General features: G+C 45.6%; 1 protein-coding gene across 1 annotated transcript in view; it reads left to right on the top strand.

Annotated features, from left to right (window-relative positions):
• The window catches only part of LOC117365436 (sodium-dependent serotonin transporter-like), a 50,666-nt gene extending 41,487 nt beyond the window's left edge, over positions 1–9,179 (top strand). Inside the window, exons 11-13 of the mRNA XM_033955892.1 lie at positions 2,647–2,747; positions 3,705–3,872; positions 8,628–9,179. Coding sequence (XP_033811783.1) covers positions 2,647–2,747; positions 3,705–3,872; positions 8,628–8,708 — 350 coding nt within the window. The 3' untranslated portion in view covers positions 8,709–9,179. The remainder of the gene's footprint in view (positions 1–2,646; positions 2,748–3,704; positions 3,873–8,627) is intronic.
• The last annotated feature ends 5,171 nt before the right edge of the window (positions 9,180–14,350 follow it).

Below are 14,350 nucleotides of genomic sequence, written 5' to 3'. Positions count from 1 at the left end.
AAACTTAACTGCATGTGCTCCCTCCATTGCAAACAATTTATCTCATACAGAATCAGATTGGCAATGTGGTGTTCAGGAGGCCCACAATGAATATGCACGAGGCGTTATGACGTCACAATCTCAGCTCTGGAATGTTGCTCTTATTGGGGTTCCGGAATCTTGCTGTTCTTTGAGATGCTGGAATGTTGCTACTCGTTGGGTTTTGGCCAAGTACTAGTGACCTGGATTGGCCACCGTGAGGATGGGCTGCTGGGCTTGACCCAGTAAGGCTATTCTTATGTTCTGACCTCTCTTTGTCATTTATGGGACACAGATCATAGATGACTGCCTGGCTTTGTCTTAAGACCCAACTACTGCAGTTGCCCTCAAAGCCCACTCTGATCTGTCTTGAAATATGCAGGAACTGACCGTAGAAGTCTGGCATTAGTTCCTCCCAACTGGAGATACCATCTAAGCACCACTCCTGGTATCCTCTTTCTATATAGGCAGAGGCATAGTGAGGGTGAGAGGCGCCCAGGATGGTGGTGCCCCTCCCCCACCCTCTTCTCCACCTCACCCCTACTCGCTCCTTCCCTGCCTCCCACTGCCACACCCGCATGCCGCTTCCCTACCCCCGTACCTCTGTAACATTCCTGGCGCGAACACCAACCCCCCAACCTGCTGTTGCGCCTGCGTGGGCTCTCCTTCTGATGTCACTTCGTAGGCCTGGGTCCAGGAAGTGATGTCAGAAGAAGATCTGACACAGGCACGACAGCAGGTTGGGGGTTGCTGCTCATGCCAGGACCAACAGATTAGCCATTCGGTCAGGAAAGGCTTTTGGAGTTTACACAGACTAAAATCTGTTCACTCATTGCTTTATCAAAGTCATTTTGCTATTCTTGTTCACTCAATTATACTGGCCCAATTAGATTTCTATAATTCAGTCTATCACGGAGTTGGTGAAGCAAAGGTAAAACGATTACAGCTGTTACAAAATACTGCAATTAGACTGATATTTAATAAAAAAAAAAATAGATTGGAGCATGTTACTCCTTTGATGAAAACGTTGCATTGTTTACCAGTAGATTCTAGAGTGAAGTTTAAATGTGCAGTTCTAGTTTATAAGATAATGTAAGGTCAATTAGATAATCAAATTGTTCCTTTTGACATTTTATGCATCAAGACAATGAAGATCTGTTTCGTTATTCTCATTAGTCTGTTAAAGGTATTCAGCCAAGGGATCTTGTTTATCGTTCTATCCCGTTTCTTTCTACTGCTCTCTGGAACTGTTCACCGCTACATTTAAGAAAATGTAATTCTTATTTAGTGTTTCGAAAGCAGTTAAAGAATTTTATGTTCAATATATAATATGACTACTGTAGTTAAACATCTAATCTAAATCTTATTGTAAACCGCATCAGGCTTCATGTTGGGGATGATGCAGCTTATAAGAGGAAAGATTGGATTGGGTTTCAACGTTTTTCGATCCATCAGAAAAATATGGAACAAAAAAAAAAAAGTGGAAAATTGCTGGACTAAGGGCTCCTTTTACAAAGCTGCGATAGCGGTTTTAGCGCGAGCTAGACGCTAACACCAGCATCGAGCTGGCGTTAGCTCTAGCCGCGTAGCGCGGGTTTGACGCACACTGAAATTCTGCATGCGCTAAAAACGCTATAACGGCTTTGTAAAAGGAGCCCTTGATGGAGACTGCCCCAACTTTGTTGGCTGGGCTGAAAATTTTTCATCGGCCCCTTGTACATCCAAAGTTGGGGACAGAGAAAGTACCGGAAAGTAATAACGATCTTACTTTTGTAACCCTGAGTAATGAAGGGTAAGGTAACTTGCCCAGGATCACAGGGAGCCACAGTGGGAACTGAACCAGGTTCCTCCAGGTTTCAGCCCACTCTGCTAACCATTAGAACATAAAAACATAAGAAGAGCTTTACTTGGTCAGACCATCAAGCCCACTAGCCCGTTCTCATGGTAGCCAATCCAGGTCCCTAGTACCTGGCCAAAACCCAAAGAGTAGCAAGATTACATGCTACCTATCCAGGGCAAGCAGTGGCTTCCCCCATGTCTTTCTCAATAACAGACTATAGACTTTTCCTCCAGGAACTTGTCCAAACCTTTCTTAAAACCAGCTACGCTATCCGCTCTCACCACAACCTCTGGCAATGTGTTCCAGAGCTTAACTATTCTCTGCGTGAGAAAATATTTCCTCCTATTGGTTTTAAAAGTATTTCCCTATAAATTCATCGAGTGTCCCCTAGTCTTTGTAATTTTTGATGGAGTGAAAAGTCGATCCACTTGTACCCGTTCTACTCCACTCAGGATTTTGTAGACTTCAATCAAATCTCCCCTCAGCTGTCTCTTTTCCAAGCTGAAGAGCCCTAACCTTTTTAGTCTTTCCTCATATGACACGAATTCCATCCCCTTTACCATCTTGGTCGCTCTTCTTTGAACCTTTTCTAGCGCCACTATATCTTTCTTGAGATAAGGAGACCAGAATTGAAAGCAATACTCCAGATGAGGTCGCACCATGGAGCGAAACAGGGGCATTATGACAGTCTTAGTCTTGTTAACAGTCCCTTTTTAAAAATAATTCCTATCATCTTGTTTGCTTTTTCGGCCACTGCTTTACTCATATATTCTTTGTTTCACCAACAGGAATACAGAGATTTTGTAATGATGTGAAAGCCATGCTGGGCTTTGCCCCAGGAATGTTCTGGAAAGTTTGTTGGGTAGCAATCAGCCCAGCCTTTTTAGCGGTAAGCACTTCTCCCATTTAACAGCGACATTTAATAAGCTGAGTAGCTTAGACCTTAATGGGAACTAAAATGGATTGAAATGAATGAATTAAAATGGACTATAATGAAACGTTGAATGAATAAGTAACTATGATGTATGAAGACAAATTTTAAGATAACTTATTAAATTGCCAGCACAAATGAACGGATGAAGTAAAAAAGCAAAAAAAAGTAAAAAAAAAAATAATATATTTAAAGAAAGTAAGTGTACGATTGGGTGAGCCAGTGAAGATTGCTGCCACACTGTATTGTGTATCAGACAGGGTGGCATTCTGAGATTCCCCACGTGTGATTTACAAAACACGTCTGATGGATGTAGCATGATAAATTTTGATGAATTGAATATTTGACTATGTAAAGACCTACGTGGCATAAATGTGCATGAGTCGAGCCTCTTTCATTTGAAAGGAAGCTCTGCAATGAGAGGGCATAGGATGAAGTTAAGAGGTGATAGGCTCAGGAGTAATCTGAGGAAATGCTTCTTTTACAGAAAGAGTGGTAGATGCGTGGAACAGTAGAGATGGTGGAGACAGAAAACGTGTCTGATTTCAAGAAAGCCTGTGATTGGCACGTGGGATCTCTCGGAGAGAGAAACAGATAATGGTTACTGCGGATAGGCAGGCTGGAAGGGCCATTTGGCCTTTATCTGCCATCATGTTTCTATAACCATAAAGTTCTATGACATCACAATGCAGGTGTAAAGAGCCTTAGCCAATAGGGAGAGGAGATGCAAATGTTAAGAGCCTTAGCCAATAGGGAGAGCAGGAGATAGTGGATGCTGCGGATGGGCCATTTGGCCTTTATCTGCTGTCATGTTGCTATATTTCTATGTAACTATTGCATCTGAGAATCAAGAGCAAAATCCACAGCTGTGTCATGTTTTTACGAAAATCTGTTTTCCATTATTTGGTCTCACAGTTTATCATCATCAGCTCTCTTCTGGACCAGCCATCTCTCATGCTGTTTGACTATCAGTACCCAGACTGGAGTTTCTCTGTCGGATACCTTATAGGACTATCATCCTTTATCTGTGTCCCTTTCTATATGGTCTACAAGCTTGTATGGACACCAGGATCTCTTAAACAGGTCAGACTAAGGCATGTGTTTTAGGCGATGACGGGCTGAAAGAAGAATCTATTCTTTTGGTATTTTAATCCTTGAATGTTGCTTGTCATTATCAAATGAAAATGACCAGAAAAAAAAAAAAATAATGTGTGTTTTACATTGGCCAATAACAGTGCTTTAGAAAGCGGATGTCCATTACTTATGTGCAAACTACTGCTCCAGGTTGTTAAAAATAGGTGCCCGTCCTGGCAATGTTTCTCCTGGGCTGCTTCAGGGGCATATAAAATACTGTGAACACATTAGGACTATACATTGATTAAAAATTATTATCACACGGGTAATCATAATTAAAATGTTTAATTGTATGATTAATCACATAAAGTGTCCCCCTCATATTTTCTCCTGTAATGTGCAAAATATAGACAGCTAAACTGAAAAGAAAATACTTTTCTTTTTTAGCCTTTGTTGTTCAGGTGATTTTCTTTTTCTAATCACTTGTTTCCTGCTTCTGGTTTTCCTTCCTGTTTCCAGGGCAACCTATCAATTCATTATTTCTTTTATCTCCGTTGTTCTTCATTTTCTACCCTAAGTTCAGCTTTCTTTCATTTTTCTTCCTCCTGAAATCTGTCTAGTTTCCATTTCATCTCATCTCCTATCTTCCCCTCCCCTCCAAGGGCACCATCTCATCTCCTCCTCACTCTGTGGACACTCCCTCCTTTCCTTGGGTACAGCCTTCTTTCTTCTTTTCTCCTCCATGAGCACCATTTCATCTCGTCTTCCTTTTCCTCCATGGGCACATCTTTCTCCCTTCCCCTTCTCTTCCCTTCATAAGCATCCCCTCCCCTCCAAGGGCACCATCACTTCCCTTCCATTTGCCTGCACTCTGGCATCTGTCACTCTGCTCCCCACCCCCCAATCCCAGTCTGGATCTCTCCTATGGGTCCTGGATCTTTCTCTTCCTCTCCTCTCCCCCTGCACTCAGGCATCCGACTTTCCCCCAACCATCCCTGCTTGCTGTTATAGTCTCTTGCTACCACTGCTGCCACAACACACACACACACACACACTCAGCATCTCCCTCTCCCTCCCTTTGCCGGCTCTCCCAGCTTGCATTTCCAGTCTGCAATACTGGCTACACTCTAGAGCTACGAGCTACAGAATGACACAGGGACAAATTTTTCTCTGTCCCCATGGGAACTCATTTTTGAAAGGTCACTTTGGTCAGCCACAAAACTTAGAGACTTGAAGAAAGCACAGATGTTTTATTCAGCATATGCGGACTCCTGAGCCCCCAAGCTAGACCATCCCCCCTCCCAGACAGAGAATACAGAAACCCCCCCTCCCGTAAATATCCACTCCCTCTCCCCTTCAGCAACTATCCATACTAGAAGTAGAACTGGCCAAGGCCCTTCTAAGAGACCCCCCCAACCCTCCAGGCAGAAAAGAGGAAAGCCCCGAAACCCAAACAGCAAATAACCAACAAACAAAAAAAAAGAAGAAGGGAGAATCCAGCACCCCCCGAACCACCCAGCCCGGACGGACCTGGAAAGAATTATAAGGAGTTTAAAATCTCACTACGAGGACGGGAAGGTAAAACCTGAATATAGGAGGTAGAGAATGACACGGTGACGGTTTACCCGCGGCCACCGCATTTAAGCCGCGGGTCACCGCCGAAAACGGGGAAGAAAACTAGCAGTCGCTGCGGTGACGGGGACAAGGCCATTCACCGACCACGGAAACGGTGAACAGGTTTGTCCCCGCGGGCCAATGTACCCCCTTCTAGGAACCGCTATTTACCTGTGTTTCACCGTGCTCCTCATTTGTCAGATCAACCCTTCCTGCCAATCGCAGCAGAAGGGTACCCAACCCCTCCTGCCGGTCCTCCCAATGGCCTCCCCTAAGATCGCCGGCAGGAGGGTACCCAACCCCTCCTGCTGGACCCCCCCCCAACGAACCCTCCCACCCCGGAACCCCCTTAGTCTTACTTTCCAAGTTGGACCGGACAGCTCCTCGCTCGTCTGGCCAGCAGGCCTGCCTCCGTCCAAATGAGGCGGGCCCGCCCCTCCCCTCCCCTGCCTAACCCACAGGATCCTAGGGCCTGATTGGCCCAAGCACCTAAGGCCCCTCCTATAGCGGGAGTGGCTTTAGGTGCCTAGACCAATCAGGCCCTAGGATCCTGTGGGTTGGGCAGGGTAGGGGCGGGCCCGCCTCATTTGGACGGAGGCAAGCCTGCTGGCCATACGTGTGAGGAGCCGTCCGGTCCAACTTGGAAAGTAAGACTAAGGGGGTTCCGGGGTGGGAGGGTTCGTTGGGGGGGGGGTCCAGCAGGAGGGGTTGGGTACCCTTCTGCTGCGATTGTCGGGAGGGCCGTTGGGGGGGTCTACAGGAGGGGTTGGGTGCCCTCCTGCCGTGATCGCTGGGGGGAGGGGAGACTTGCAGCCGTAGCCGCGGTCACTATGCTAATCACGGCAGCATTTAAAGTACATGTCGTGTTTGTTTTTGCATTGCTAGCCCCAGGGGTGGTGGAAGATTAGTGATTGAAAAACTGTATGAAAAATAACTATTTTAAATTTAGTGATCAAAATGTGTCAGTTTTGAGAATTTATATTAATTAATTTTTTCTCTGCGTGTTTTGTTTTTGTATAGTTATTAACTAATATTTAACTAAGTTTTAAAGTTTTAAAGAATGTTTCCTTTATACGTAAATAAAGAAAAGTGAATGGGATTGCAGTGGCGGTGACGGGGCGGTGAATGGGGTGGCAGTGGCAGTGACGGGGCGGTGAAGAGGATGGTGAGACGGGGACGGGGCGGTGACGGGGATGGTGAGACGGGGACGGGGCGGTGACGGGGATGGTGAGACGGGGACGGGGCGGTGACGGGGACCAATTTTTTCACCGTGTCATTCTCTAATAGGAGGTCCAAATTTGGAGGAATCATTTCCTGCCATTGAGGCCAGCCGATGCGGACTGTCGTTCCAATAACAGCAAAGAATGTAAACGATTCGTCCAGCTCCAAAAAGAAGGTGCATCCCCAGTCGTCCAAACAGAGAGAATCTCCTTTCCCAACACACCCAATTTAAGAATCAGCCCCTAAGATTTTAACCTTCTTAAAATATTGGGTTTGAGCGTGGTTTTGTGATTATGCCATGTTTTTATGTATTTTATATGCCCCAGGCGAAACATGGCGGGCATCCGTTTTTAACCTGGAGCACCACGTTTTCATCTTCTTATCCGTTTTACGGAGAACAGGCTGGTCCAGCTGAATTCATGTCTCTAAGCATTCTTAGGATTTTAGAACTTTTTTATTCGCTTAACATTTTGAAAACTAACTCTCTTGTATTTCAGTTCACTTTATTTTTTAATTTATTGTTAACTACATCCTTTGGTTGAAGACCCGGTATATAAAGTTAAATTTAAGTTTAGTTTAGAATACCGTGAGTATGTATCTAATATAATAAAATGGTAAGCCGCGCATGCGCACTTCCTATGCGTGCGTCCGTTTTCCGTGAGCTGTAGCACACATAGGAAGTGCGCATGCGCGGCTTACAGTCTGGCTTACACAAGTGGCATGCGCGCCCTTCCCTGCTCTCCACCGCTGCCGGCCGCTAGCACCCCCTGCCATCTCCGTTGCCTCCCGGCTCCAGCGGCATAGGCAGCACTATAAACACGCTGCTTCGCGCCCTTCTCTGCCAATTTCCTCTGCCGCGTCTCTGATGACATCATCGGAGACAGACGCGGCAGAGGAAATCACCAGTAGAAGGCCGCGAACCAGCGTGTTTAAAGTGCTGCCTACGCGGCTGCAGTCCTGAGGTTTGTCGGCGGTGGGAGGGTCAGGAGAAGGCCGGATCGACAACGGAGGGGCCGAACGGAGCAGGGAAGATAAGGTAAGAAAAGGGAAAGGGGGAGTGGGGGAAAATGCTGCTACTGCTTCTACACAAGAAAGGGGGGGATAGGAGGGAAATGCTGTTGCTGCTGCATAGGGAAGTGGGATGGAAATGCTGCTGCACAGGAAAATGGGGAAAAATGATAGACAGACAGCGAGAGGGAGGGAGACAGAAAGAAAGAAAGAAAGACACAGGGCCAGGGAGAGGGACAGAAAGACAGACAGAGAAAGGGGGCCAGAGAGAGAGTCAGCGGGAGAGGGAAAGGGGGCTGCTTTGGGGGGAGGGGGGTGCTTGGGGAAAACAGCTTTGCTCTGGGGGAAGACAGAAGGGGCCATGGAGAGACAGGGAGAGGGATAGGGGGCTGCTTTGGGGGGAGGGGTGTGCTGGGGGAGACAGAAGGGGCCAAGGAGAGATAGGGAAAGGGGACAGACAGCTTTGCTCTGGGGGGGAAGACAGAAGAGGGCCATGGAGAGACATTTGGGGGGAAGGTGGGTGCTGGGGGCAGACAGCTTTGCTCGGGGGGGAGGGGGAGACAGAAGGATACAGACAGTGGCCAAGGAGAGAGAGATAAAGAAACACAGACAGACAGACACATCTATTCTAGCACCCGTTAATGTAACGGGCTTAAAGACTAGTAAATTATAAAGCTGTCCTGAGATTTAGACAAAATCTTACACGTGACTGGCAGACTGTTCTTCACTGCCCTCCACAAACCACTGCATTGAGTCACAGAATAAAATGTAGAAAGTAGGGATGGGGCAGGCTTAAGAGACAATGTTGCAACTTATGTCTATCAGTCAAAAGTGGTGGTTCATTTTGAAAGTGCGCTAGTTTAAGACAAGTGTGGCCTGGCTGGGCCTAACTTCCTCATTATTCTGTATTTCTATCCTCAGCGGCTGGCAGTCTGCATTCGACCAGAGCAAACAATAAGAGATCAGCAGCTCGACTCCATTTGTATGGCACCTGTCCCATAGATCCTTGGAACTGAAATCCAGAAAGAAGAGGGCTTTAGATTTATAGGCCTGGCCTAAAAAAGCAAAACACTGGGAAGTAAAAACTTTGTATTAACTGTGGTCCTGCGCATCCTGGGATTTAAATATACGAACCCCAAAAGCTTTTTGTATGTGTAACAAGGAAGATGTAAATATCAACCACTGGAAATACACATTTTAATAGTATGTAAATTCATTAAAAACTTATTGGGGGTATTTTTAAGTTTAGAGGTTGAAGGTCTTTCATGCTTAAAATCATAATGACCCTCCCCAAAAGTGAATAATATTTTTAATTGAGATATAATTAGGGTTTTTTGTGAAGACAAAAAAAGAGGATATATGATCCCGCCCATACTCCACCCACAACCTCACCCATGCTCCGCCCAAACCCCACCCACACAATAGCAAGTAGTGAGTAGAATAGAATTCTGAGTTTCGCTCTTATAAAAAGTAACACGTTAAGTTGACTGGGGGGGGTGGAGGTTTACGAGGGGCCGCTGAAAAGTTCTCGGCCCAACCAAAAAGAGAATGAACTGGAGCCACGAAACTTACAAGTTATTCCACACTTTTCTTGACACTTTTAGTTTCAAAGATATGAAATAAAACAACAAGTGCCAAGAAAAGTTTGGAATAACTTGTAAGTTTCATGGCTCCACTTCATTCTCTTCTTGGTTGGGCTGAGAACTTTTCAGGGGCCCCTCGTATTGTGATGTCATGATGCCTCATTCCACCAATGCCTAAGAGCCAGCCTCATCGATGATGTCACAATGGCTTGGTTTCCCTATACTTGTGCCCATTTGCTAGATGCATCTGCCTCATTGAAATTAAAAGTGTAGAATAACTTGTAAGTTTCATGGCTCCACATCATTCTCTTCTTGGTTGGGCTAACTTTTCAGTGGCCCCTCGTATTGTGATGTCATAATGCCTCATTTCACCAATGCCAAAGAGCCAACTTCATCGGTGATGTCACAATGGCTTGGTTTCCCTATACTTGTGCCCATTTGCTAGATGCATCTGCCTCATTGAAATGAAAAGTGTGGAATAACTTGTAAGTTTCATGGCTCCACATCATTCTCTTCTTGGTTGGGCTGAGAACTTTTCAGCGGCCCCTCTTAGCAGCTGTAAATATAATAAAAAATCAAGCATAAACATTCAGCAGTAATAACAAAATGCCACATATAAGAACTAGATTGGTATAGAAGGTGGATAAAAGATCTCAGTGTCACCTAATGTGTGGAAAGCAACTCCAGTAACATAGGGACTAAATTACTTTCAGAAAAGACCAGAAAGGAAGACTTTGGGTCAGTAAAACTCCACTTCATAGACAAACCTGATAATTTTTAACAGCAGGTAAATATAGTATCAAACATATCGATTCAGTCAAACTTATCTGTTCAAAGTGACATCAGGCGTCAGTTGTCCTAGTCCTAGTCCTTAGCTACACAGAAACTAGGTACTTTAAATACCGTGTTTCCCCGAAAATAAGACCTACCCCGAAAATAAGCCCTAGCATGATTTTTGGGGTAGGTCTTAATATAAGCCCTACCCCCCAAAATAAGCCCTAGTCGCCAGCAGCAGCGCTTCCACCTGCCATCACCCTCCTGCTGACCCTTCCATCTCTCCCTCCCATGCAAACTCCGACCACGAGCAGAAATACCTGGAAACAAACGGCAGTGTTGGCAGCACAGGATGGATTGCGGCCTGCCATTATCACGCTTGGCCGTTCTGTGCCGCGTTGATGATGACATCATCAGTGATGTGGCAGAGGAATGCCCGGACATGAGAAGGGCAGGCCGCGATCCAGCTTGTGCTGCCGACACTGCCCGTTTGTCCATTTTATGATTGTTATTATGTAAACCGTACAGGTAATACACGGTATATACATTTTTAAATAAATAAATGGTGGCTTGGTATATTTTGCGAACACTTTGGGCTCTTTTCCCCCAAAATGTAATCAATAATACTGTACTGCACATGTTCTGATACACCAGTATTAGGGGCCCTTTTTCTACGCTGCGTCAGGCGCTAACACCTAATACAGCTAAAAGTGGAGTGTTGCAGGCGCTGTCACTAAATTTCTGTGCACTAACTGGTTAGTAGTGCAGGTATACCACATGAGCCCTTGTCACTTACAAAATGGGTGTTGATAAGCACTCATATGGTCATTGTGGACGAGTCAAGCAGGTGGGCGAGGGAGTGCACACGCACAGGTAGCCGAAGACACGGTCAGACAGTTCAAAAGGGAAGATTTATTATCAAACTTGGTCCAGTACAGGTTTCATATCTGCAACCAGCAGTTTGGTTCTTCCCCTCCCCCATTCGCCTAAGGCTCTTCCTTCACAGCTCAGCCTTGGTCACAGTTCCAGGGACTCCCTTTCTGCAGGCCGGTTCCCTCAGCGACAATCTCCAAAGTCTCTGGGATTCAGCAGCTGCAGTTCAACCGCTTGCCATCCGAACTTTCTCACATCCTGTTAATCTTTAGTCAAGTCCAGGATAAAGACAAGCCACAGATGGAAAGTTATACACTCAACTCAGCCAACAAGAGGAGGGAGAATACTTGGATCCCATGCAAACAACCCTCCTTCTCTAAGCTCCCTCCTAGGCTTTCTCTCTCTCTCTCTCTAGCCCTGCCTTTGTGCTTTCCTGAGTTGCTTCCTGGTCTCTTCACCTCCCCCTCCCTGCAGATAAAGAATCCTCTTCAGGATTATGTGGTTTATGTGAGGTAGTCTCCAGGAGGGGAAGTAGTAAGACTCCCTCACAGTCATTTTTAAAAGTGGCCCATGCAACATTAGTGCATGGACATTAATACAAAAAAAATTTGAAAATCAGCCATTTTACAATTGCGATAAAAATGGTCTTAGCGCACAGGAATGACGCTTGTAAGGATGCACTAATGGCACTTTTTGTCACAGCTTAGTAAAATAATTTGTGTCCAATAATCTTCTGTAAGCTTCATTTATTGACTTGTTTGTTAACTGTGCATTTTAAACTGGTAAAAAGTCATGCATTTGATATATATTGTATTCTGGTATGATGACTTACTTGTCTTGCAGTTCGGCCCAATGTGAATGGTCATATTTTTGTATGATAAAAAGTTACCAGATGTGGATTATTTCTCCTAGTTCTTGGTGCTTCATTTGTAGACAAAAGGGAAGTGGAAGTGTGGAACCAGGGAAGACACCACAGGAGAAGAGGGGCTGGAGGTGGTGGAGAAGAAAACTGTATCTGAATTCAAGAAAGCTTGGAACAACTACCTAGGATCTCTATGGGAAGGAAAAGGAGAGTAGGTGATGTGGATGGGCAGACTGGATTGGCCATATGGTCCTTTCTGCCTTCACATTTCTCTGCTTCTATGGATTAGAGCAATGTCTCAAAACACAAACAAACAAAAACTGTGGAGAAGATGTCCAAGACGCAGGCTTTATTGACGATACAGTCGATTAATCCACATGATAAAATGTCTAGGACCCAATTGATGGGGACTATGGACCCAACACGGTCCGTGTTTCAACAACCCTGTCTTCCTCTGGGGTCCCTGAAAGTCCTAAGGCAAAATACCGTGGATCAAAGGCTCAAGACGGTTCTGCTACAGCATTTGAGCATCACTCTATCACGCAGAGTTCTTGAGCAGAACCATCTTGAGCCTTTGATCCACATTTTTTTGCCTTAGGACTTTCAGGGACCCCTGAGGAAGACAGGGTTGTCGAAACATGGACTGTATTGGGTCCATAGTTCCCCATCAATTGGGTCCTAGAAATTTTATCATGTGGATTAATCGACTGTATCTTCAATAAAGCCTGCATCTTGGACATCTTCTACACAGTGGTTTTGTTTTTGTCTTAGAGCAGTGTCTCGCAAACTCTTTCGAGCCAGGGCACACTAAACCTAGTATCCCTGGCTCGAAACACACCCGGAAGTGCGCTGGAATCGGCGCGATGATGTCATGTGCATGCTTGACATCAGCGTGTTGCCATCAGCGCATGCGCAAAGGCCCTTCAAATGGGCCTTGTGCAGAAAGACCCACTGGAGGGAAGGCCGGCAGAAAGACCTGCGCTGGAAAGAAGGGCCACACAGAAAAACCTACGCTGGAGAGAAGGGCCAGCAGAGAGAAGAGGTGCCGGTGTTGGGAGATTGCTTACAGGATGTGCCTCTCTTCACGAGAGGCACGTCCTGTAGACAGTAATCCGGTGCTGGCACCTCTCCTCTTCCCCAGTGTACCGCGGTACACCAGAAATCTCAGGAGGCACACATTATCCGATGCACTGGATTAGAGAGTAGAGTTACTGCTTCCTGCTCTGTTCCAGGATGTCTCCCTCTCTTCTTTCCTGCAGGCTGCCTAGTATGGAAGGGCTGGATCCTGAAAAGAAGTGGCAGACCTGTGTGCCAGGTCATGAGTAGTGATTCACGTGCGTGTGCTGCGCTCTACGCCAAGAGGTGCTTAGGAGTTATGTCAATCACACATATATTACCAGTTCAATATTAATTTATTAATGTTAATCTTACATGTCTCAGAAATCATATGTGTGATGGAGTCCCAATAGGCGTGAAAATTGCACCTCTCCTGATGGTCTCTCTGAGTCTATACTGTTCCGTTCTTTTTACATTTTTCACAAGCCAGTTTGACATCACACTTGTCAACCAATCCATTAACAGAGGCTGTCCTTAGATTTGGACAAAGAACTTCCTTTTAGCATGAAAATAAAAAGTTCCAGAAATCATATTTTTGTTTACATTCATTTCTGAATATGCATAAACCCATAAACCCTGCCTTCGCGGAAACTGAAAGTAGGCAGGACCCGGCAGCAAGAAGAGGAAATGCTTCATTTACTTGTCTCCCGCCTTAGCCCGTAGCGAACGCTTGCTTCAGGGTTCTCAACATGTGCGTGCCGGCTTCCCTTCTCCCCTCCCCCCCCGAACATAACTTCCGGTTTCGGAGGGAGGAGAAGAGAAGTTGGCACGCACACGTTAGAGCCCTCGCTACGGGCTGAAATCTCCAAGCCGGTTTTTTTGGGTTTTTTTTAATGTTCAGCAGCGGCAGATGACAGCTGGGCAGACCGCCCAGCTAAAAGGCCCTAGGGAGAACACTGGAGAGGAAGGCTGATCGGCCCTTAGATCAGGACGGCAACACGAGTCTGCGATCGACTCACGTTGCCTTCCTGAGCTACTGGTCGATTGTGATCAACGTGTTGGGCACCCCTGCTATATACTGACGGTGTTAAGAATTTTATGCTCTATCACCCTGCGCATTTTAAATTGATTTAGGACTTCAGATTTAAGACTTGTAACACTTAAACTGCAGAATGTCGAAAAATGTCGATATTTTGTAAATGGATTACATTAACTATTTCAATATGTACTAAGTTTATTTTTATTTTAACTGTTACCCCCGTCAAGATGAGGTAGTCCTGAAAAGGGCTGGTTGTCTTCTGCTATTCTAATAAAGTATGGGCCAGCCTTTGTTCTTGATAACAAGCTTTCAGCATTCGGGCATGGAATGAACCGATTTTTGAAGTTCATCTGGCTGTACAACATGGTGCCAACCATTAATCAGTGGTTCAATCAACTCAACCTTTGTTTTGGGGTGTTTTCTGAACACCTTGACAGCAAGATTATTACACACATTC

Source organism: Geotrypetes seraphini, chromosome 8, assembly GCF_902459505.1.
Source record: "Geotrypetes seraphini chromosome 8, aGeoSer1.1, whole genome shotgun sequence".
Lineage (NCBI taxonomy): Eukaryota > Metazoa > Chordata > Amphibia > Gymnophiona > Dermophiidae > Geotrypetes > Geotrypetes seraphini.
The sequence above is the reverse complement of the archived record's forward strand: the minus strand, read 5'-3'. Positions and strand labels throughout refer to the sequence as shown.